This window comes from Accipiter gentilis, chromosome 15 (assembly GCF_929443795.1).
Source record: "Accipiter gentilis chromosome 15, bAccGen1.1, whole genome shotgun sequence".
Lineage (NCBI taxonomy): Eukaryota > Metazoa > Chordata > Aves > Accipitriformes > Accipitridae > Astur > Astur gentilis.
Window position 1 is genome coordinate 22390958 of NC_064894.1, and position 25852 is coordinate 22416809.

Genomic DNA, 25852 nt, shown 5'->3' on the forward strand with positions numbered 1-25852 from the left:
ATAAATAAAACAGACTGAATAAGGGCTAGACCTGGTCAGAACAGGAAAGCTCTCATGGGAATGAAATTCATGATGAGAAACTCTGGAGATTGTTTCTTCAAAACATTTTGTGTTGGACCAATGGGATTAAACAATTCTGACCCTAAAATTCACATATGAAACTTTTATTGAACACCTACATATGCATTTAAGAATGATTTTTTTTTTTCTCTGATAGCTCACAATAGGCACATTAATGGCCACTGAAACAGCAGCAACTTCCTCAAGTCCTCTATTAATGTAATCCTGGGAAGGCAGTTTGAAGAAGTACTTTTAAAATTTCTGTGCCTAAGTTGGTCTTCAAACAAGGATATTATCTGTAATGTGAGCATAGAAGAAGTTGTGTATTTACGTGCGAAAAGGGTTAGGAGAGAGATTGTCAGTGACAGTGCATCTGTGTTAAATCCTCTGAAACATAATTTTCCAATTAGTGAACATGGACCAGGGATGTTTTCCTTTTATTTATTTACTTATTTCACACAATAAAATTATTTTTAAAGTGAATATTTGTTTGAATAGATACCCCCTACTTAAATTTTTAATGTCTCTTTAGTTTGTATTTTCTGATTCCTATTTGGTTACTATGCCAGAAAATGCAGGTTGACTTCAAGCCTAGAGAAGCATAACAGGCAACCTCCAGGGGCCAGAGTTTGGGATTTTCTGTGCAAAACTGCTATAGAGGATTTCATTCTACTTAGTGTAGATGACTGTCCAGAGGTGAACAGGCCCAGGATGAGTGGTCCTTTTTCTTTTCCTATTTTCAAGGAGTCTTTCCCTTGTTGATAAGGGGTAGGGTAGGAGATACAATAATTTTCTGGCTCAGTGGTATCTAGTGTCATGTTGGGCTACTAGGATAACACTAGACTGAGTTCATATGTTCATCCATCTCTTCATTCTGCCTCCCTTCAGAGACTGCACTATTTAAGAGAGTTCTGTCATTAGCAAGTCCATTTAATTCTTAAAGCACTTCTTGTCAGTACTTGTAGGGAAGGGGATTTGTTTTGCCTGTTGTTTAACTGTGGACTAGTCATTTAGGTATCAAAATAAGGGCTGTATAATAATTACTACTGAGAAGCTTCCCTTGCGATTATAGTTGAATTTTTTGTTGTTCGTTTGGGTTTTTTGTGCATGAGAAACAATAATGATGCCATTGTAGTCTTGGAATATTTAAATACAACACGGTAGTCTTTTACTGGCATTCAAACCTGACATCTCACTGTCTACTGCTCCACTAATTTGTTTTAAATCAGTCTGCCAGCAAGTACTGCACATTAGTCTGTGATCAAAATGCATGATCTGTGCAAGGACAGAGGATGGGAGGGGTGAGGAACTGTTAGACATACGTATACTGAATGGTGTGTCAGGAATATTATAACATAATAGACAGTCATACTCATGACAAAATAATTCTGTAATTGTTTTCCTTGTTCCAGCTTCTTGCTTTTGCTTGCTACTTGAATACATATACAAAGCTAGTATTTCTTGCAGATGACCTATTTCCATTTCTTTTCTTTCATTCTTCCGTTAACATTTATATCTTAATAATGCAATGCATATGTTACATTGCCATATATTAAAAATACTGTCTTCAAAGACCTTGGTAGTTAACAGATTGCACTGTGTTTTGAATTTGAAGGTATGTCGGTGCATTCCTAAATGGGATAGTCTCACCGTTAATCTGGAGATCCACCATGGTTCAATCCTGGAGGGTACAGATCAGTCTATTATAGCCAAAACGCCTCTTCAGGATTAAGCCGTGCATTACTCTGGTGTAATTCAGAAAATAATTTAGTTTTCTGTTTTCTAATTTCTCACTAATGAGATGGGACTAGATGTGGTACCTGTGCAGAAATGTTTCTTACTGCCTCACATCTTAGAATCATGTAATTATGAATCACCTTCATTAACCTACAGATATATTCACAGACTCTAATGAGAATTAATGGAAATGCTACCTACCATCATCATCATTATCATCATATTGTTATTGTGCCTCATTGATGATTTATGAATGCTTGTATGTGGAAATAATGACATTACCTTTTAAAAACAAAATATTGTCTCAAGAGCAATGAGAACATTTTTGTGGCATATATATATATATAAAGGGGGCTTACAAGAAAGACAGAGAAAGGCTTTTTACCAAAGCCTGTAGTGACTGGACAAGGGGCAATGGTTTTAAATTGAAAGACGGTAGGTTTAGATTGGATATATGGAAGAAATTTCTTACAATGAGGGTGGTGAGACATTGGAACAGGTTGCCCAGAGGCTGTGGCTGCCCCATCCCTGGCAGTGTTCAAGGTCAGGTTGGATGGGGCTTTGGGCAACCTGGTCTAGTGGAAGGTGTCCCTGGCCATGACAGGGGGGTTGGAACTAGATGAGCTTTAATGTCCCTTCCAAATCAAACCATTCTATGAGTATAAGAATCTGCTCCCCAGATACAACTTCTTAGACACATATATGTTAAAGAATTCTGAATCCATGTAAACAAGAACATTTATTCTATAGTTTTACAGAAAGTAATATCTGCATTTCAATGTATTTGAGGTAGATGAACAATTTTAATGAGTTTGGATATTAAAGTTGTTATTAGTTCATACTACAACTTTGGTAACCATGGGTTACAAAATCAGAGCTGTAGTTCCCTTTAAATCAAGACTTTTTTTAAGTTTACAATTTGGTTTTCTGAGGTGCCTCACAAATATGATTTTTCTTATCACTAGGAATAATGTGGAAACAGGACTTCCCCAGTAAGTGATGGAAATCTATGTAAACAAGTTGATGTGTGAAAAGAAGGAAACCATACTGATTAAAAAACAAACAAACAAGCAAAAACAAAAAACACCAAACAGATGGGAAAAACACAACATGCACTGGCCTCAGACTCCTGAAGCTCTTTTTTCCCTCTGCTCCTCTGGATTATAAAGCTTATATAAACCCATTTCTCTGTTGAAGCAAGGGAAATCTTTAGATTAACTTGTAGTACAAGGTGTTATGCTTATCCTTTCAGATCTTAAAGTGGGTCCACCTAACAGAAAACACCGGTAAAGGATGTAACCTTTTGAAAATACAAATATTTAAGTATACCTCTAGGAAAATGCTAACTTTTTTCTTTTTCATGTAAAACTTCATTACTTTTCTATGAAATCACATAATTTCTGTCTTGCAGTGTGGCAATAACCATTTCAACAACACAGATCACAATGGGAGTACCTGAAAATTGCAGGAAATTGAATGCCTGAAAATCTACTCCGGAGAGATGTAAAATATAAAGCTGAAAACTTCATCAGGATGATGCCTTTTTCTTTCTGCCCCTCATTGATTCTAGTCAATTCTTACTGTCTTTTGGATAGCTGCTGACATAACTTGTTTCTTCTTCCCATTAATGAAGGTAACGATAGTTGTTCTACCACCCTCAGCTTTAAAGCCTGGGTGATTGCAGAGACTTAATACCAAACTTAAGATCAATCATGGTTTTATGTACTGTTAACTACTTTGTATTGTGTTTCTAAAAGATGTGGATAAGCAGAATGCTTGGCAATGTAACTGCAGATTAATTATTTTATCCATTCTTGTGGTATGTCTTCAAAGAAAATTTCTTGTCAGGGAGCACAAATGACTTGAAGCAAAGTCTTGTTTCTGATTTTTCTTATTAGCCAAAGTGCAGTATTTTTTTTACATGTAAGCTCTCCTTAACCAACAGTGCACAATATTCTGTAGGAAGTGTTTAGAGTGATATGTTATTCTGCAAGATTTTAAGAGTGAACTTTTTAGCAGGAACCATTCCCAATGGTTTTAATTTGTGGAAATTTTTTTTCCCCTCAGTCTCTAACTCTGAAGATTGAATCCAGTCTCCAGAGTGACTCCTGCAGATTTGCTGTTTGGGGTTCTTTTCCTTATCTGAAAGGAATTTTTATGAGTGTCACCTGTTCTGCCTGTACTCTCTTCACAGATGTATGTTTACTTTTATAACACAATCAGTTAAAGCTTGTAAGGTGAGCTGAGATCTTTTAAGATCTCAAAAGAAAACCAAAATAAATAAAGTCTAGAATAAAGGTGACAACGACAACCTTGAATCAATTCTCAAAAATAAAACAAAATCAGTTGAGACTTGCAGTCCTAGGGTTGAAAAGGTTTTGGAGTCAATGTTAAATGTATTTAAGCATCAAACCCAAATGGAGTTAACTAAGGCATAAAACCTATATCTACGTTGAGGAATCTTGGCCCTTGCCTGAAGAGCTCCTTACAGCTGAGTAAGGAGGTCCTAACAGCTTACCTCCTATATGAACTGAAAGAGACTTATGTTCCCAAAACCAGGGTCCCCCCAAGACCAGCTGGCTGAGCTCAGGACTGCCTAGCCAGTGCTGAGGGGAGCCTCTAATCCCACTCAGGTCTTCTACAGTTTGGCACCTATGGGCACCAGCCCTTCCCACAAAACACCACTGGAAGTAGCATCATCACAGAATCACACGATAATTGAGGTTGGAAGGGATGTCTGGAGAGCATCTAGTCCAGCCCCAAATTATCTGTCCAATTACTCGGTGTTCAGGGAGAAGGTAAACACATATGTACTTGCTCAGATATGTGGTTTCAGGACAGTGACAAGACGGGGACTCGTACAAAATCAGGGCAAGTGAAAACCAGCCTTTCCCTGGTGTCCCGTTCTAGATCCTGTCAGACAGCACATTTGGGAGACGTGGATGTGATTTTTTTTGATTTTTTTTTTTTTTCTATCTGAAGAGGTTTAGACCCGTGTTTTGCAAAAGTGTTCTTGATAAAGTATGCTGAGGAAGGGAAGCAAATGAGTTATCATTCTTTACTGATATTTACACAGAGTCGTTGAAGGCTTGGGCCAGGGAGAAAGCAAGCATTTCCATTACAGTCTTTTAGTGATGAAGGCATTCCCTTAAAAGTAGGGCTCACCTGACTTTCAGTCCCTGCTCCCACAACTGAACCCTTTTTTGTTTCTCTTATTCTAATTACTGTTTAATATTAATCATTTCTATTTCAGCTCCAAAATGACTGAAGCCATGTGCTCATATTTTTAAAGGAGTTTATGTGGGACAAGTACTGTAAGAGTTAAAAAGTCACAAAGTACTATTTACAAAAGTGATTCCATGAGAATAAGCACAAGGTCCCCAAGATGGCTGTTTGGAGGCTAGCTGTCCTTTAACAGTCTATATCCAAAACCAAGACCCTCAGATCACCCACAGTCAACTGGGGATGTCTAAAAGCAGTAACCACATGTATTTTTAAACTCAAAATAAAATCAGGCTTACAGGGATTTTAAGGTGTGTTCGGTTTTAATAATGCTGAGAGGTTTGGCATCAACTTCATACCTGCTTGCCATCGGTATTTTCACGTGAGATGATCTCCAGCCTGACTTTCTTGCAGACAGGCGTTTCCAGAACGTGCCAAATATCCAAGGCAATACACCCCCGGCAGTTTCTGATACACTGTCTCTCCGAGGAGGGTTCCTAATGCCCGGGCTAGAAGGGCTTTCTCAAACAAATTGTCAATGACATTCCAATGAGTAGAGGGCACTGGGAGCAGAAAGACTTGAGTCGCCTCCTTTATGTAGCAAAGGTCTCCCTATAGGATTGTGAGCAGTCATCGGCAGAAGGGCTGGACCCCCAGCCTCTTGGGAGAAAGCCCAAAATATCTAGGCTAGAGGTTTTCTTTCCCTCTGGGTGGCCCTTTTACTACAGGTTGGGCCCAAATGTTTGCACAGTCAATAGATGAATGACATTTTTGCTCACTTGTTTTCCAATTAAGAGAAGAGAAGGTAGAACAAAAGGAAAGAAATAAAACCTGATGAAGAATTCTGAAAATAGCACCTTGATCAACTGGGTCATGCCTGCCGTGCTGGCTTTCATGAAAAATTGTCCTGACTCCATCCTGACTCCATCCTGATAGCTGACTATCATCTTGGTTGTGTGGGATAGGAGAAGCCTTGCTAGACTATTTGAAAAAAAAAACACCAAAACAACCCAAACCGTTCATGTATAGACAGATTCAATGTTGGAATGGCTAAAAATACTTGTCCTCAACATTGGAAAAGTCAAATCCATTTGGTCCATTTCAAAATTATATTTGACTTGAAGTTTAATCTAAGTATGTTAAAATACTAGAGAAGATAAACGAAACAAAAATCTCTGCTCTGAACTAAAAAAAAAAAGTAAAAATTAGTTGTATTCCCCCCTTCACAACTCTGCTTTAATTTCTTGGAGCTCTATTGTAGCATAAACAGCAGAGGTGCACTGAACATGCACAACACTGACTATTGACTGAAACAGTTCCTGAAAAAGAAATTGCTGTGGGGCTGCCCAGGACTGCCCTGAGAGTCCAGGCAGGAGGCTGAAGGCACTGTCACAGCCCTCCTCTAGGTAGATGTTCCAGCATATCACTTTTCTATTGGAAGTACTCCAACAAGGCTATTTACATCAGGGGAAAATTCAACTTTCAGAGAACATCAGGAGACAATTTATAATATTGTGACCTGATAAAAAACCCCCAGAACTTGTCCTCCCCATCATGCAGCTCAGCTGACACGCTGTAGAGGACAAACCCAATGAACTTGAAAATTGAGTTAGTTTGTTTCTCAGAAATTAATGTGACCGCTTGGCTTCCATCCAAATTCCATTTCTCTGTTGATGTTTTCTCAATTTTTAAGTTGGTTTTGTTTTTGTTTGTTTGTGTTTTTTTTTAACAGACCACAAATCAAAATAATGGGTAATATCCTTCCCATTCTTTAATTTTAATATTTAATATTAAGTTATGTAGGTTCCCAGTAAATGGAAGAAATTTTAAAAAGATAATTAAAATTAAATAATGCAATACCTGCTTCTCTTTTTTTTTTTTTTTTCCTCCATTGTTTAAACTTCCTTAAAAGAAACTGAGTAATCCAAAATCATTGGGTTAAATACAATGGTTCTATTGATCTAGAAAGCTGGCAATCCTAACCAATATTTACTCTTCTTAATGTTTTGACCTCAGCACTATCTACTGTCTTTATTAGTATAGATGCAGTCTATCTTGTCGAAAGGAAATGGCTCCATAAACTGATTGCATGGAAAATAAAGTGATTTCACAAGGGACAATTCCTTCTTACTGGCCTGGAAGATGTTAGCGTACTGGCTTCCCTGGTGGAAACAATGGTTGCTTCCAACTGCAGAGGGTTTCTAAGAGGTGATTTTAGAGAGCAGTTCCACATGCGTTTTCCCTGGTATTTCTGTTTTTTTGAAGCATTCCCAAACTCTGCTCATAGTCAATATATACTGAGCTTCACACTTTGACTCTCTGGCTTTCTTTTCAGTAGACCAGCCTTCAGCTGGCCGTTCAGCCCTGGTCGTGAGGCACAGCAGCTCCCACGGACTTCAGTAAGACCACGAGGGAGCAGCTGGGCTCCCTGGGAGCCTTTCAAACGTGCTGGTTACTGCCCCGACACAAAGGCAAACCGAGAGGTGGCTTGCTGGCCAAAGCGGTGGGATACCCTATCTGCTCTTGGGTAGAAGGGGGGTGGCAGCAGACACGGGCTTTTCTGCTGAACAGCTCCCTGCTGTGTTAAGGCTTCTGCAACCACGGCGTTTTACAGGACTGCCAGGTCCTTATGTGAAAAGCAATACTTTTTAAAAATAGACACCTCATACAAGGCAAAACATGAAGGCTGATGGGAAAACGCACAGCTCCTTTACAGTAAAACAAGAATAAGGCGTGTTCCTCTATTGCAGCACTGATTTATACTTGGATTTGCCTTGGTTTAGCTTGTTTTCTTCTGCCTTGTTGCTGTTATGTTGTTAATTGCTTGTATCAAATTACCTTATACAAACTGGGGGTTCACCATAAGTGAAGGACAGTAGTTATTCTAACGAGTTTATGATCTGGATGGAAAGGCAGTGTTATTCTCTATTCTGCAGATATTACAGGAATCAGAAGAAGGTTACATCTAGAGTTCCAAGGAGTTTTGGCGCTACTTCGTTTGAGAGTGAGAAGGAGCCTTTCAGAAACCTGACTGAACAACCGACTAGGGTTGGGAAGTCACGGCAGAAGTCTGTGCAGATCTGGCATAAGAAGTCAGTGCTAGAACTGGGAACAAAGCACTCAGTTCAGGGCTTTAAAATTATGGCTTGTGTTCCTTTCTTTGTGGCTCATGGCTTCCCCAGGAACAATCCAAGAAGGGGTGGTCACTCTTAACCTACACAAGCATCAGCATCCCTACAAGTGACAGGATTTTGTTTGAATGCTGCTGGGTTCTCCAAACAGGGCAATCTCCCTTGTGTCAGGGTAGGTCCTGTCCTGAATGAGGAGGGCTTATCCCACTCCTTTGAATAACAGTGAGAATATCCAAAGTTCCCTTGGCTTTTCACACATTTTGGATTTTGAAGCCTTTCAATAAGTGTGGCAGTGTTGCCAAAAATTTATTAGCTGTAAATTTACAAGAACTCTCCTGCAAGATTAGCGCTGAGCTTGACAGGACCATCTTCCAAAACCCCTATTCTGGTTCTTCTCAAAGGGAAGCTGAAGCCCAGGTGAAAGAAGTAGCCGTTTTGGCACGGCAGCAGGTAACTTTGGGGCATACAGAGATACTACCAGAGTATCTCTTGTCTCCCACCAGATCCTCCAAAGCCTCTTAGAATTCATCTGTGGCTCTCGGAATAGCTCCGGGTTCGGTAGGTCCTGTTTCTGCCTTTGCACAGTCCATTAAAGGCTGCTTTCTAGAGATGATGGTACTTCAAGATTTCCCCTGAATCTTATGCATGATTCTACCTGCCAGGAAATACTCCTGTGCAGACGACTGTGAAAGTCTAGCGATGTTACAATAATACGTCACTAAATTTTAAGCAAAGAACCTTTTGTACTATACGCTTATTTCTGTTGGTACATAAGTGTCAATGAAAAAGGGAATTTGCAAACACTTCCAGTTAATTCTGCAGTACTAGATTAGGCTGAGCTATCTCAGTAACACTTCTAAGTACTTCTTATCACTAGCAATAATTGTGAGCTAGAGGTCTTGAAAACAAACAATAAAAACCTCCCTGTGAAAATACTCTATGCTGTGATGTAAACTCAGTGTAGTTGAATTTGAAGCATACCGCATTTCATGGTGTTTTTATAAGTAACATGAAATTATGCACCAATTATATGTGATGTTTATTTTGTCAACTTCCACTTTCCAAAGTGACCAAGTAAGGACTTTTGTTTGTAGGTAAAATCCTCTTCTATAGAAATTAATAGCTTTTTAGAGACTGGCCAGAGTAGAGTTTCTTTTCTGCTTCTAATCATAAATTATAACAATTTACTGTTTCAAATTATCAGTACTGTATTTCCATTGACTTCTTAATGCAGTACTTAGTGTTAGGTCCTTAAAAGTTACGTTTTATACTAGAAGCCTATGGCTGACTGAATATTCTTGTGGCTTTCTTAAGGAAATTACTAGCTCCAATCTTACTCTTTAAGGACATAAAGTATCATTTGGCAGGAGGTTTATATGCAAAGTTATATGCAGAGTCAGGGAAAAAGAAACACCAGAGTGCATGGAGCCAGGCTTTAAGGCGCATTACCTGGATGGAAAGGGATGGGTACATGAATATTTGCAAGTGAATGTCTTATAACTCAGGGCCAGAGTCTGGCTGCCCATACGTTGCTATAAATCAAGAGGAAAACCTTTGGAATAACTGGAAGTTAGTGCAGAAGCAGAATAAACTGGTGTCATCATTTGCCCGTAAGTGCATGTGATCAGATACATTAAAGAAAATGCAGGCAGCTGTTTACTGTGTGCCCTGACCCAGCAGTGAGAAAACCACATGGAAGGAAAGAAGGCAGATGAAAGGAACACAAGCTGTTATATTATAACAAAGACGAGGCTGAATGGTGACTTAACTGGGGATTAACAATTGCATTTGCAAGAAATATCTCTGTTGTAAATGGATACTCTATGAAGAGACTAGTGAGAAAAAAAGGCAAACTATAATAATTCAAATAATTTATGTAGTGTGCCTTATGGTTATCAGAAAGAATATGTAACAAACATCCCATTTCTCTTTTTTGCTTGATTCAAATTTTCTGTGTAAAACCCAGCTTTTTTATAGTATAATCATACACAATAAACACTATGACTGACCCCATTCTCTGAGAGTGTTTTGGCATACTGCTAAAAGCAGCAAAATCTGAAGAAGCCATTATAAGAAAATAGAGAAATAGGCCAATGTCAAGAACAGAAAGGGATTATTGTCAGATCTTTGTCTCTTGGTCTTGTTTAGTAGCATCAGTCATGTTCTGTCCTAAAGAGGTATTTATGGTTGGAGTTTATGAAAGCTGAGAGTCCCGCCTCTGCTTCTCTTTTCCTCCAGTTCCCGTCTGGTGCAGCATCCGATTCCTGCGAATCTGAGGGGAACGGCGGCTCCGAGAACAGCTGCTTCCCGGTCCTCCCCCTGCACAGGAGCTGCTGCTCGTGTGCCGGTGCCCTCAGCCAGAGGGGGAAGAGAGCGTGCTTCCCTCCTGCCAAAAAATAGCACTAGTACCATGTTTCCCCACTGTTCTGTGTTTATCAGGTCAACCAGCAGCAGACACGGCCTGGCTTGTAAATACAGAGTGAGATCCAAAGCCCACTGAAGTCCCTAGGAGCTGCGTGTGCATCAGAACCGTGAATATTACCTTATCCAAACCATTTTTATACAGGGCTTTTAAAAGTTATAAGAAAAGGGTTGAGAGAAAAGCAGTCTTTTGGTACTTTTGGGTCGGGGTTTTTTGGACCAGATTCTGATCTAAAGCACGCTGTGGCCGGGGGGGTCTTTTTTCAGTACTCTTTGGACCAGAACCTTAAAATATGGTCACAGCAATATCATTACCATATAACATGATTGCTTCTTCGCACCCTGCACTCAGTTGGAAGGTATTCAAGACAAGCCCAAATTTATACCAAAATATTTGCCATGTGTTTCAGATAAGGTGTAATAAACTTTGAACACAGCAGAACAGATTTTATGTCCAACATTTCCTTTTAAACTCATTTATGTTTCTCCCTCCCTCTTCACTCTCACACCCCCGCACCCTTACATTTTATGTGACAGCGTTGCTTTAGTATCTTCAGTAAAATAGCCTCAGCCAGTGAAGCAAATACAAGCACCTTATGAGGTGTGACTAACTTTTGAGTGCAGCCTTTTTCCTTTGCTGCTGTTTATAGGTGACATAGGAGCCCTTGTTGGCCCTGCAGCTCGCTTAATTGACTTAAAGCTGGTAGTGAGCAAGTGAAACAGAAACATGGCATTCGTTAGCTTTTTGATCCCCTACTTTGTGATCGGCACTGATATCGCTTTTTCTTGCCAGAATACTGACGACTTTGTGGGTGCCAGTTCTCCGGGGGACATTGTTATCGGAGGCTTGTTTGCAGTTCATAGCGAAATGCTGCCTCCAGAAGAATATCCCATCAAGCCAGTGATTCAGAATTGTGCTGGGTGAGTAATACTGGAAATTACATACATAACAAAGAAGAGATCACTAACATTGGGCACGTACCTCTTATATTAAGATCAACAAAATCTGGTTCTCTTGCATTTCTTAGCCTTTAAAAAGACCTTGGACATCACATAAATTGCACATAAATTAAAACAGGATGACAAAGTATGGCAAAGTTACAGTAAAAAATACTGTGGCTGCCTGAGGAAGAGAATGAGCATTTGATCATATTTCAGCCTTCATATATAATCAAATAGACCTGGAGGTTTGTGCTGAAAAATAATTTGATTTCCACGTAAATGCTAATTTGTTGCTCTATGTCTGAAGTACTCTGCTGTGCAGTTGTTCATTACTTGTTATGAGGTTGCACCTATATGATTTGAACACAGGCAGGCTGTTCCATTTTACCTAAGCACATACTAAAGTATGTCCCCCACCTCACAGGGCAGCTCAGTTCTAATCTAGAACAGTACCTTTGCTGACTAGATTGTAATTATTGTGATAGTTACTGTAATTATTACACTTTGTATTATAATTGTGGCATTATGTTACAGGATAGGCTATATATAAACACCATATCATGTATGCATTCAGTTTCAGACTGTGCATCAGAATATTTATTTTGTTGGCTCCAAATCCTACTGTGCTTGAAACATCCGTTTTTCTGGAAAGAATGCAAAGGAAACCTGGTGAAGAACTTCATTTTAAGTATTATACAGCTTACCTAAGCCCAGGAATTCCAAATATGCAGTTTCTTTAATTTTAATACAGGTGCAAATCCTCAAATTTTATTTGAATTTTACATGCAACTTAATCCCTCAATCTAATAATCAGCTGGACATGCAGGTATCCATCTGGATTTATTTCAAAATTATGTTGAAGTCGTGATTTTGTCAGTCTTCCATTATTTTTCTACGGAGTCATAAGTTGTCTCAGGTCCCTTTGAAATTTAATTTAGTTAGCAAGAGCTGTAAAATTCAGAGAAGCTTGCCTGAGAGGAGGGTTGGTTGTATAGCAGACATTTTATGCTAGCTTCTGATTAAGCATCTGTTATAATATCCACTGGAGATAAGGGGAATAGCTGTACTAACTTCATCAGGTTTAAAGAAGATTTTAGGAACGTCAATGCAACCACTAGAAGACCTCAACCACTGAAATATTTTCTTCTATTGTGAAATATTTAGTCTTTTCTTTGTTTCATGCTTTTGATGAAAGTAAATACATTTTTTAAAAAGCTTACTGAGCAGATGATGTAAATTGGAATAGCTTCCCTTTGACAGATGCTTCCTGAAGACATCGCTTGCAAATTTGCATGTAACATGAAAATTAATTTTTTAGTACCTGTTTCTTTTTCAGAAAAACACTTATATTCAGGTATATTTTAAGTTTTGTGTTTATTTTGCTTAATCTCCCATTTAGGTGAGACAAAAATATACGGTTTCTAATCTTTTGTACACTAAACCCCAAACAAATCACACAAAATGTACTATCCATCACTTCTTTTCAGTAGTTGTCAAATTCTAAGGGATATGTTCAAAATGGACTTTGCTTCAGCCTTGTTCCCAGCAATGTTTTTTCTAAAACAAAACTTCTGTGTTTGACAGCTTCGAAATTCAAATTTTTCTTCAGACACTTGCAATGATACATGCTATTGAAACGATCAACAATTCAACGCTGTTATCTGGAGTTACTCTGGGCTACGAAATCTATGACACGTGTGCAGAAGTTACAAAAGCCATGGCGTCTGCTCTGAGGTTCCTGGCTAAATTCAATTCTTCTGAGGATGTTGTAGAGTTCAAGTGTAACTACTCAGACTACGTCCCGAGAGTTAAGGCAGTCGCTGGAGCCAGCTACTCAGAGGTGTCAATGGCAGTGTCAAGGCTGTTGGCTTTGCAACTAATCCCACAGGTAGGTTTGAGGGAATTATTTCATTTTGGAAAGAGGGTCAGATCTACTGTGCTTGGAATAAAGGTGTAACATTGATCATAGGGATTGCAAAAGCCCCCTGTTTGCTACAGGGCAGGACTTGGCTCAACCTAAGGACATCAGGAGGGATGGGATTGAGCTCCAAATGGACGGCTTGACTCACTTGCCTAAACAAAGGCAGTAAGGGCTATTTTATATGCCCGAGGCACATGCCTCTGAGTGCTATTTCAGGATGATGCTGGGCTCTTGTCAGCCTAGCGGTGCCATTAGTCACTCCTGCATGGCTGTGCCAGTTGGTCCAGCATGCCTTGGATGACACTCAAGGACTTTGTTCAGGCAACAAAGTCACACCCGCTCGCCTGGCTGGGGGTGAATATGACAATACCCAATCTCAAGCTGAAAAAAAACCCCCACCACCAAAACAAACAAACAAAAAAAAAAAAAAAAAAAAAAAAAATTGGCCAGAAATTTGGAAATTCTCTCCCGCCTGAGAGAGATGAGATGTTGGAGTCTGTTATAACTACGGACAGGGAAGTGAGGAATATTGCTCTAAAACACAGGTTTACTCCTGTTACTCTTCAAGCAGTTATAGAAGAGAAAGAATACAACTGTCTAGATCCACACTGGTCTTTCTCAAAACACCCTTCTCTATTTCTGACCTCTCTAGGACTAGTACAGTCCCACACTTGCACTTAGGCCGGTGCTTGCATTTCTACTTTTGCCGTTGCAAGAGATTTGGGGTCAAGGCTGGGACCAACATGGATAAAGGAGATCCACTTCCACACCATCCTGTGTTGCACCTTGGGTTTGGCAATTTGACATAAATTATCTCACTGCAAAGTAGCAACATAGTAACCAAACATGTGGAAAAGACATAAAATCTGAACTAAACGTAACTTCTAACTGGATCTTTTCCTCTGCAATGATAGGAAGTAATTATGACCTCCAGCTCTACCACAGGAGCTATAGTAAGTATGAAAATTAAAATGCCACACTTGAACGTAATCAAAAGGCAAGTGATGAAACAAATCTGCATTGGAATGTAGAGATGGAAAAGGTGGCCCAGCAGATTTTTGTCATCAATAACATCTGTAATCTTCTGATACCAGTAAGATTTGGTATCCCCTCCAGACAGGTGACTCTCATTTTGGAAAGCTTAGATTTAATTTTTTAAGAACTGTCAAGCAATGTAGTAAATATAAGTGTAGGGAAAAAAAGCTCCTACAAACAAATAGAAAAGGATTAAAAATAGAGAGATTTAAATAACAGTGTTCCATTTACATTTTTTCTGGCTCATTCACAGGAAAAAGGCAATAAATCTTTTATATGAAAGAATTATAGCATTCTGTAATATTGGTTACTGTTTGTTTTTCTGGGAGGTTCTTCTAACAGACTTAATGATCCTTTTAAAATATAATACTTAAATCTTGGAGAGAAAATATAGATGTGGGTGAGCCATGCCAACATACTGAGTGATAGAAAAATACTGCAAAATGCAAGAGTACTAGCAATTTGAATAACTCCTCAAACAATAGCTGATGCTACCAATGTTTTAAATATTGTTTTCAATAGCATGTTGATGGTATCTGAACAGAGTAAAACAAAATCCTTATACCGGCATAACTGTCATATCCATTTTGAAAGGTTTTATACTCTACCTTCACTGAAGTAATTATATCGATGAGGATGAAAATAGCGGAACGTATAAAATAGGGCATGAGCCTGCATCCTAAGAGCAGGGTGAGGGAGCCTGCCCCATTTGGCCGCACCCTGTTGATGCTCACTCACAGGAGAAGGCAGCCTGGGTCAGGCGGGATGGAAGAGCAATCATGGCACCTTTGGATCTCTTGGTGTCCCTTGGAGGAGACTGCCTCCGTAACTGAATTGTTCGCTCTTCCTAGGTCAGTCCTGCATCATCAGCTGAAATCCTCAGTGACAAAATCCGGTTTCCTTCTTTCTTCAGGACTATCCCCAGTGATTTTCATCAGACAAGAGCAATGGCCCACTTGATCTGTGAGTCTGGGTGGAATTGGATTGGAGTAATAGCCACTGATGATGACAACGGGCGGTTCGCTCTGGAGAGCTTTGGGGTTCAGGCCATGGCAAACAATGTTTGCATAGCTTTTAAAGAAATGCTGCCTGCCTATCTCTCTGACAACAGCTTTCACACAAAAGTTGATCACGCAGTTGAGAAGATTGTCAAGGAAACCAGAGTAAATGTTATTGTCGTCTTTATGAGACAGGTCCACGTGCTCAAACTCTTTAAGAAGGCAATTGAGAGGAACGTAAATAAAATCTGGATTGCAAGTGATAACTGGTCAGCTGCAGTCAAAATCAGTACAATTCCCAATATCAGACAGCTGGGAACCATTGTGGGATTTGGATTTAAAAGCGGAGACATCTCCACATTTCAAGACTTTCTGAGAAACCTTCATGAAAAGCCCGCTGACAACAACATGTTTTTACGTGAATATATCATGCTTTTGTCAGTCTGTGCACACCTGGACTATCATGATTTTCAAATGTGCATTTCAAACCAGTCCCAAGATGATCTATTGCAAAATGTTGAGAATAAACATCAGATCTGGAGAGATGGTTTTTTGAATGCTAACATTGAATCGGGATTTATCCATAGTACTATACTTGCAATCTATGCCATTGCTCACGCCATTAAAGGGCAGTGCGAAGACAGAAACTGCAAAGATCCCTCTGCCTTCACTCCCTGGGAGGTATGATGTTAATTCTTTCAGGTTTCATTCTCTCTGCGTAGTTTTCATCTCATTTTTTCCTCCCCTATTCCTGAATTTACTGGATTGGTCCTTTTACTAAATGACTTTTTATTCCTGTTCCTGCTTTTTTCACCAACTGAAATCACAGACTATGTGCTAGAGCAGCAGTAACTAACTGCTGCAGCAGTGAGAACTAGACTCCAGTTTTGTCTCCCCTTTTTTGGCACATGCAGTTGCAGAAGTTCCCGGTGCGAAGCCATGGCTGTGTTCTGCTGTAGATAGAGAATGATTATTACATTTCACATACAGAGAGCTAACTGATGGTGAGTAACTACATACCCACCATCTCCTCCTTCGTGGGTACAATAGCCATGGCTGTAAATGCTTGACTCCACAGGTGCAGAAGGGCTCTTTAGCTGCTGGGCTTCATTAGCGACCTTATCACTTCCCCCATCACCTTCAAAGAGCACACAGAGCAGGCACCAGCTTGGATGAAGGCTCCAGTCTGTTGGCTCCTTGCCGGAACATCTTGCTAGCTACTCATGGGATAGAATAAAACGTAGAGTCAATCTACAGTTGACTTACCAGCTATTCAGCTACTAGTGGTTGCTCCTGTTGCTGCAAACTACTGTAATACATAGCGATGAGTGCTCTTGAGAGATGGGGATATTGCAGGATAGGGACATTCACCAAAGTGTTTCAGTTTTCCTCTCTCTCTCACAATTGCCTCTGCTTTGTCTGAACTCAGGTATTTTCCTCTATAATGAATCTTTACTTGAAAGTTAAAAAGCAACAGGCTATCCTTCTGCCTGATCTTGATTTATACCAAAATGACTGGTAGAAAAATTAGACACAATCTTTAAGATGGGTGAGGTACTTGTTATCAAACTCTATTGGGTGGGAAAAGAAGAGGGAAAAATCAGACAAGTAAACCTGACCTGACCTTTTACCTAAGAACCTGCTCAGGAGTATTCACTTTTACACACTTTTACTCAGAGGATTAAACAAAAGTTCATTTAAAAGTCAAACAACCACTGAAGCACTCTGACTTGCTCTGACCTCTTATCCTAGGTCAGGGCAGGTCAAACCAAGATAGGGGATTTGAAAAAAACCAAACCAGTAACAATCAGACTCTTACGTGAATTTGTAAACGCAAATGGGACAAATGCAGGGCTGCTCTACAGGGAATGCAACTTTATGGAGCTGCATTTACATCATTGCTGAATTAAATCCCAAACCACCCAAATTAAAAGTCCTGTTAAGACGCTAAGGACTCATGAAAAAACTGAAATAGATAGTTATTCCTCCTGTGCTGTCTTCATAATACACTTCCTCTATAGTAAGTTTAAACCCTCTAGAAATGGATATATATAAAGCTTAGGATGCAACTAATCCATATCACACATCTCCACATACAGAGAAACGATAGTCATTGGTGTTACAGACTTTGCAAAAATAACCATCAGTTACATCAAAATGTTGTCAATTATTAGCCCATTCTGGCTGAATCTCAAGACGTATTCAAAAAGCTCTGTTGTTCCCTTATTGTTAGAGAAACTGGGAAAGTGGAGAAGAGAAAGATTAAATGACTAGCCTGAATATATACAATTAAAAATTGCCTACTCAGTCCCACAGAACTATGCAACATCCAACTCACATGCAATATTGGTTAGACACACTCTCTGGTTCTTCATAAATTGGTAGAGATGCGGTGAGGGTATATGAACTCTCAAAAAAATTACATGTTATACATGAAAAAATGACATGTTATAGACACCAGATGTGTTATATACATATATTTGCCAAAGCCTATTGAAGTAATATACTTGTCAGTGTGTTCGTGAAATGCTACAAATATCACAAATGGATCCATTTAAGAGTGTGCTTTCCAAAGGGCAGTTAAATTCAGCCTTTCACCAAACCTTGGGGTTTTTTCTTGTTAATTAATCCCTGTTGCCAAAAATCATTAGGCCTGCAAAAGGATAAAGCCTTTGCCTCAGTTAAGAATCATGGTAGCTAATGAAAGTCCTTCTATAGTTTCCCCATGAATTGGGAGTGGGTTATATGTGCCTTAACCTGTCCTTTTCTAGATTCACACAGAACCTTTTGATCTGGCTGTTTATGATGAGGGAGACAGAAATTTCTCCCTGTTGAACAGAATGGGTTGCAATACGAAGCTGGATAGTTGCCTTATCAAAGCATGTTTGTCTTGATATTTCCTACGATCTGTCAAATACGGCCTTGCTGTTTATTGCCATTGTGCTGTTGATCACTTCATGTGAGCAAACTGGCGTGCATTGTTCGTTTAACAGTTCTGAGTCTCGCCTCGCAACACACAACATCAGTCTGAGTCACAGCTGAAAACAGTGTTAGGTATTTCCAGACACGCTGCAGGAGGTTACTCTGGAAGCAAATCTTGCCCAGATCAGCTCTGGTGACAGTAAATTAACAACAGAAGCATCACTCACGGTTGTTCTTTACAAGAAGGGGAGTTCCAAAAGGCCATTAGTTCTTGCAAGCAAAAGTCTTTTCTTTCCTATCATCGTACCAAAATTTCCAAGGCTGGAAAAAAATACTAACATAAGTATTTGTACACATTTTATAGAGTTAAAAAATGATTTATTTTTTTTTTTATTAATAGATTTTTAAGGTCAACAGGATTGTCTGAATAATGTAATTCTGTGTTGGACATCAAATTAAACAGTTATAAAGATGACTTTTAATTTTAAGTTTTCTTTTACTCCTAAAAAGCAACATTACTTTTTATCTTGATGTTATCATACAGATGTTAAACTATTGATTTTATCACACTGACATGATGCTGATGTATGTTATCGCTCCTTATACTTATGTTCAGCTCCTTGAAGAACTTAAAAAAGTTACAGTCATCGACGATGGTAAAGAAATCAAGTTTGACTCCAATGGAGATATGAGCACCAGTTATGATGTACTTCTTTGGAAAGAAATAGATGGCCACATGGAAATCACCACTATGGCAGAATATGACCCAGAGAAAGGTCACTTTATCTTCAAGGATGAAGAGAAAAAAAAAGAATTTCTGGATTTAAAGGTAACTTTTAATTTGTTGACATAACATGTGAAATTTGTTTCATGTTTTTTTCTCCCTCCAGTATTTGCAACTGAAGTATGTGTCAGCTAGAAATTTCTCTTGTGGTTTCATGTTCTCCTTTTAGAACAAAGAACCCTCTCTGGGTATACTCAACCACTTTCATGCACCCTGAAAAGCATGTTAGCCTATAAGCAGGCTCAGTGATTTGAAATTGAGTTATTTCTTCAGAATGCTCCTAGGAGGTTTCCTGAAATAAGACGTTATGTCTGTGCTAAGGATGCTACTCCAGAATCTGGAAAAGGGGTTTTCAAATAAAAAATGACCATGTAAAAAAGCCCCCCGTCTTACGTACCACCACCATTTATTTTGTACATGAAGACTCATATCTGTTGACTTTACTGTTTAAAAAAAAAAAAAAAAAAAAAGTTTTGTTGATTATTTGCTCCTGTTAGAGCTGGGCTCAGCGTGACTACCAGAGTCTGAGGCAGGTGGTACCACCCGGACCCCCGGCATTGGTGTTGCCAGGACTAGTGGGTGGCCTTGGCCAGTTCCAGGTGGACAATGTGTCCTCTGTGCATGGGTGGAGGTCTTCGTTCATTGTGCAATTCTGTGCTGCAGACTATTCACCACTAATGGGACAGGGAAAGGCTGCTTACTAGGTTCGAGTCTCAGCGTGTGGACTCAGCTGCTAGAAAAGGCTGAGGACAGCAGAAAACCTCAGATCTTGTTGCTCTTTGTGGCACTGCCCAGGGTGGCAAGGACATGCCTCCACCTCCTTGTGAGCTCCATCTTGGCAGGAGAAGAAATAGCAGTGTCCCTCAGGACCGCTTCTCCCTTTTACAAAAAATTGTCTTTGGCAAGAGGACCTGAACTCAGACCTCGGGAGAAGGCCCTGATCGCCCACCCCAGAGTTGTGCTTCATGACCCAGGGATGAGCTGCCGAGGGTCAGGAACGTCGGAGCTGCAGTGCAGAGCACCCGCCAAGGTGTCTCCCCCGAGCCCAGGTGTCTGCTCCAGGCTCGGAGCAGCCAAGCAGGGTTTCAGGATCTCACTTGTGAAGTAGTCCGTTCAAATTCCCCCATCAGATGCTTCTGGGCTTTCTTTGGAGCTGAGCCTCAGCAGTCTAAATTCCAGGTTCAAAGCTGGATGAGACACTTTGATCTGCATTTTAAAGGTACAGACAATTCCACTGATTGGCATTCAAAAAATAAAATCATCAGGTAGATAATGCCCCATCCTGTCACTTGCTGACTGGGTAAAGAAAATACAAGAAACATGCAGCCTACAAGGTCTTTTTTCAGCATCGTTTTCAGATTTCCTTAAAATACGTTAGATACGAAAAGAGAGTGAAAATTGCAGAATTACTGGAGGTTTATTTTAATGTTTCTTAGTAGTTAGTTGTGCCTGAGCTGATTTTTTTTCTTGTTCTCTGCACACTGCAGAAGGTTCAGTCGACATGCTCCCAGCACTGCAGGCCAGGCCAGATGAAAAAGGTTACAGAAAGTCCACACACGTGCTGCTACGAGTGTGTTTACTGCCCAGAAAACCATTACAGCAATCAAACAGGTAAGGAATTGTGATCCAAATAAAGGTTTATTTAGACATCAATACAATTGTTTTGTTTGGGTATAATGTGCCTTGGTAACCTTGGGTATAACTTTGGAATGGGATTGAAATATTTGTGCTCAGTTTCCCAAATACGAGTGTTTAGCCTGTAAAACTTAAACGCTTTTTAGAAGACCAAATGTAAAGCAACTAGTTTTCCAGTTGACTAGCATTATTCTTTGTAAGGATGGAAATTCTGGCTGATTTATCAATGAGACTGACTCTCATTAAAACAGAGCCTTGCTTCCCTGTCTTTCTGCAGTACACCCAGTTCAATAAGGAAGAAATTTTTTACAGTGAGGGTGGTGAGGCACTGGAACAGGTTGCCCAGAGAGGCTGTGGATGCCCCATCCCTGGCAGTGTTCAAGGCCAGGCTGGATGGGGCTTGGAGCAACCCGGTCTAGTGGAAGGTGTCCCTGCCCATGGCAGCAGGGTCGGGACTAGGTGATCTTTAAGGTCCCTTCCAACCCAAACCATTCTATGAGTCTATGAAGTTCAAGGGTTATGTATTTTGCTTACCAGCATATTTTTTAGCTTGCCAGGGAATGCCGCAAAGTTTGATATGACTGTACGGTAATATTTTCTAATATCAAATCTGATGTGTGCTTTACCACTGGTTCATTTATAGGCTTGAGCAAAGTTTTTTAAATGGGGGAAATTAAATATGGAGGAGAGAGATGGAATTAAGAAATTTGGGGTACAATGTACTTCTAATATCCTGAGAGCAGAAGGAAATTCAATTTTATCTTTTTAATTCAAATAATTGTGAAATTTCTCCTTATCAGAGGATAGGAATTTTAAAGCAAAAGTAACCTTTCAAAGCATGATCTAAAGGAATGTTTATTCTTGATGCTGCATTTCAAAAGCTGTCTGTAAAGAGCAAGTTGGGGTTTTTTCTTGGTGGGATAGGTAGATGAAAGAAACATAGGTCAAATTTCTGTAAGATAGTTGATTTCATCTCGAGCCATTGTTCATTTAAAGTTTGCCTGTCCAGACCTCTGGCCAGGACATGTATCACCGCTCAGCGATGACCAAGGCACTTTTCAGGACCCTGGTCATTCTCCCTGTCCCGTCCCCCCCCGCCCCTGGCTGCTGGCAGCCCCTGCACCCAGCTGGCACCCATTCGTCCTTTGTTTTTTCGCCTCCGCCACCTCTGTCACCTCTGTCACTGCTGTCACCTGTGTCACCTCTGCCACCGCTGCCCTGCAGCTCCTCCACCTGGACGGCGACAGCAATAGTGGGGAGGAACCAGCCCTGCCTATTCCCCTTAGCATCCCTTCCCACATGGCTCCTGTATCTCAAGCCTCGATAATCCACTTTGCAGTTTATTTACTTCGGGTTTCTAAGTTATCTTCCCGTCTTCTGCTTTCAGATATGGATTACTGCTACCGATGCAACAACAAAACCTACTGGGCTCCTGTCAACAGCACCACATGCTACAGAAAGACAATCCATTTCCTCGCCTGGACCGACTGGTTTGCCATTTTCCTCCTCCTCCTCTCCGCTTTTGGGGTTGCGTTGGTTTTGTCAATTAGTGTAATATTTACTAAAAACTTGAACACGCCGGTTGTAAAGGCGTCTGGAGGTCTAACTGTCTGCTATATTATTCTCTTCAGTCACTTCTTAATTTTTTTAAGCACCGTCTTCTTCATAGATGAACCCACAGAATTCAAGTGTAAAACTAGGCAAGCCCTCTTTGGCATAAGTTTTGCACTCTGCATTTCATGTATTTTAATAAAGTCACTAAAAATTTTACTAGCCTTCAGCTTTGATCCCAAGCTGCAGAATTTCCTGAAATGCGTGTATAAACCTATTCCCACTGTGGTCACCTGCACTGGAATTCAGGTTATCATTTGCACCTTCTGGCTAATATTCAGGGCACCTTTTGTAAAGCAAAATTTCTCCATCCCAAGAGCAATAATTCTGGAGTGCAACGAGGGCTCTATTGTGGCTTTTGGGATTATGTTGAGCTACATCGCTGCCCTAGCCTTCATTTGCTTCATATTTGCCTTTAAAGGTAGGAAGTTGCCAGAGAACTACAATGAAGCTAAATTCATCACCTTTGGCATGCTAATTTACTTTATAGCGTGGATTGTATTTATCCCTGTCTATGCAACTACATTTGGCAAATACCTGCCAGCAGTGGAAATCATTGTCGTTCTAATATCCAATTATGGAATTCTCTGCTGCACTTTTCTTCCAAAGTGCTATATCATCATTTACAAGCAAGAAACAAACACAAAATCTGCCTTTCTCAAAATGATTTACACGTATTCCTCCAAGAGCGCAGGCAGCGTTGCTGTTAGTCAGATTTCTTTGGATTCAAAGTCTTCCAGCTCCCGAGCCACTATCTCAGAGTCACGTAAATCTGAGAATAACTCTGTGAACGGAAACTGCCATTTCCAAGTGCCTGGGCAGACGCTAAGAAAAGGGAAAGTTCTTCCTAAAAATACCGCAAGGACTGTAGCCAGGAAAAGACTCTCCAGCATATGACCGGCCAGCGTTAAAGTACTAGAAGATGAAAAGCCATCTTAGGGAGCCATTTCTCTTCCAGGTCTTTTTCCTTTTGGCATCCCCGAGGTGAGCAGGCCACACGAAATGCCTTCTCCTCCAGTACTTAGCAGTTATCCATTACCAGATTTGCAAGGTTTGCCTTGCTCACAGAGTCCAGCCCCTGCTGCTGTGGGCACCTCGAGGTGCAGTCCCCTTCAGCAGCTCCCTCCCTTCCCTGGCCCGCTCATGTAGACCGTCGGGAACCTCTTCTGCACTCTCACTCCCCCGAGTGAGGCAGAAGCATCAGGAAATTATTATTTCTCACCGACACGTAGGCAGGAACATATGGGTTTAGCCCACTTTTTTTTGCATCTTTGATGTCCAATTGTTTAAGGAGCTCTTCTTCCCACCTGGCTCTGTTTTACAGATCAAACAGAACCCTCTCCCAGCCTTTGTTTGCTAGGATAAACAAGCCCAGTCCTTTAGTCTCCACTTTTAAGATAGGCTTTCCATTCTCCTGAACATCCAAAAGTAACCCTTTTCACCTCGTATCAGTGAATCCTTTTTTTTTTTTTTCTCCCCAAAATTGCACGTCTTATTCCAGAGGAGTGCTGCAGTAACTTTTAAAGTTCCTTGTATTTACCAGGATGATAATGAACTAGAGACAAGTCTATCTAAAAATTAAAGAATTTCTCTGGAGCTCTGTAGTTATCTGTATGTTCATCTACTTTTTTTCCCCATACTCAGAGAAAATACACTGATTCACCTCATGCACCTCCTCTGGTGCATGAGGAGAGAGGACCCACTACGTTTGTCCCCAGATGTCCTTATAGTTGAGCATGAAATGTCAATGCATAATGTCAAAAATGATAAACGCTCTTGATTCCTCTCGTTAGCATAAATAATGTAATGACCAGGATCAGCATGAGCGCATCCTGGGAATTTTAGCTTTTTTGATACGTATTTTAAAAATCTGATTTTCAACAAGAAAATGACAATGCACCATTCTGATACATAGAAATAGCACAAGAATTAACTGACATGAGTTGCACGGGATGAGTCTCTGCTCTGCAGCTCCATCAGTACAGCTATGCTGTGCTGTGCCTTCTGTACGAGAGGCAAAAGGCACGTTCAGAGGAGGAGGAATTTTTTCTGTCTGGACAATGGTGCCACAGAGCTTTTTCAAACCCTAAACAGCTGAGCTATGTTGCCAATCCGTGACTGTGAAAAATAATTCTCCATGTTCATAAAGCCCAGACCACAGAAACTTTGCTATTTTAACTTCTGTGCCATGTTACTGTGAAATAATACTAAATTCCCTGAGTTTTGTCCATGCTTCTGTTTAGATCTGGAATAACTGGATGTTGTGGCAGGCTAAAATAAAGTTTAGTAGATTTGGTGTTACACAGGCATATTGTATTATTATGAACAATGTATCTATTTTTCTATCATTGCTATTTATATGTTGTAACCCTTATCAATATGATTTTTCTACTCATATTTTGTTAAAAATAGCTATAAATCACGTTTCAACAATGGACATAGGCAATGAAATTACCATGACATGTAGACCATATATGTACTATGTATCTGTGAAGACATTTAAAAAGTAATTTAAATGGCAAGGGTGCAATTTACATACATATTTGAGTAATTATGTAAGTTCTGTAGCTGATTGGAAGAATGAAGGTTTGTGGACATATATTTATATGATGAATGCTGTTCATACATCAGTTGTTGCAAATACTGTTTTGAATATGAAGTTATGTATGATAAGGTTAAAATTCCTGCAATTTGGCTACCAATAAAGCCAGAAGTCTCTCCCTATAAGAGAGAAACAAAGCTTACATTGCACAATGACTGTCAGCACTCAGCTGGTTAGAAAAGTTAATTTGGCTCGAATGTTGTACCTGTATTTATTGTTTTCAAAAATGTTGGGTGTATCATGTCTTGAAGATATATGAGAGGGAATGATTAAAGCCATATTGTTATTTAATTGAGCTTGCGTACTTAGTTTCCTTACCTCTACCGGTGAACTTCGATTTAGCCTTGAAGAGCAGCAGTACACACACCTGTGCAGTGTTTCCACTGTAGCTCTCAGACGGCTTCTTAGAAATGTCCTTTAGGTTGAAAGCTAAGTATGGTAGGGCAATCCCCTCTACAGGACAATGAGGAAAGTGTCTTGAGGAACAGGGCGAGGTGACAGCAATGTGAGGATCTCTGCGGAGGTATCCTTAAGGATTAAAGACCTCACAAATGGCGGAATTTCCAAGGAGTCCTACATGCTACGTCTGCCTCTCCAGCTACTCAGGTCTTCTGCATAAAACACGGTCAACGGTGGAGCGGAGAGGATGTAACAGATTTGCTAGCTAGACTGGGCAGAAAAAAGACACGCTATACCAAGCTGTGTTCTGAAGCCACTATCACACAGTGTACAGTACCTCTGGAAAGAATAAAGAGAATGAAAGTCACCAAGTTTTTCAAGTCTTCTCCTCCAGGGCATAATTCCTTTCAGTAGCTCTAGCTGTGCCGATGC

At 40.1% G+C, this 25852-nt stretch overlaps 1 protein-coding gene across 1 annotated transcript; it reads left to right on the forward strand.

Moving 5' to 3' along the window:
- The first annotated feature begins 11298 nt into the window (after positions 1-11298).
- Positions 11299-23316, forward strand: GPRC6A (G protein-coupled receptor class C group 6 member A). The gene is made up of 6 exons (XM_049817734.1): positions 11299-11492; positions 13098-13401; positions 15321-16148; positions 19006-19218; positions 20661-20784; positions 22196-23316. The coding sequence occupies exons 1-6, from the start codon at positions 11299-11301 to the stop codon at positions 23314-23316; spliced, it is 2784 nt and encodes a 927-aa protein (XP_049673691.1).
- The last annotated feature ends 2536 nt before the right edge of the window (positions 23317-25852 follow it).

Excerpts from the sequence above, each read along its gene's own strand:
- GPRC6A (XM_049817734.1), top strand. The coding sequence starts at position 11,299 with ATGGCATTCGTTAGCTTTTTGATCCCCTACTTTGTGATCGGCACTGAT. Across the intron at positions 19,219-20,660 it reads AAGAATTTCTGGATTTAAAG|AAGGTTCAGTCGACATGCTC; the intron begins GTAACTTTTAAT and ends TGCACACTGCAG. Across the intron at positions 20,785-22,195 it reads CCATTACAGCAATCAAACAG|ATATGGATTACTGCTACCGA; the intron begins GTAAGGAATTGT and ends TTCTGCTTTCAG.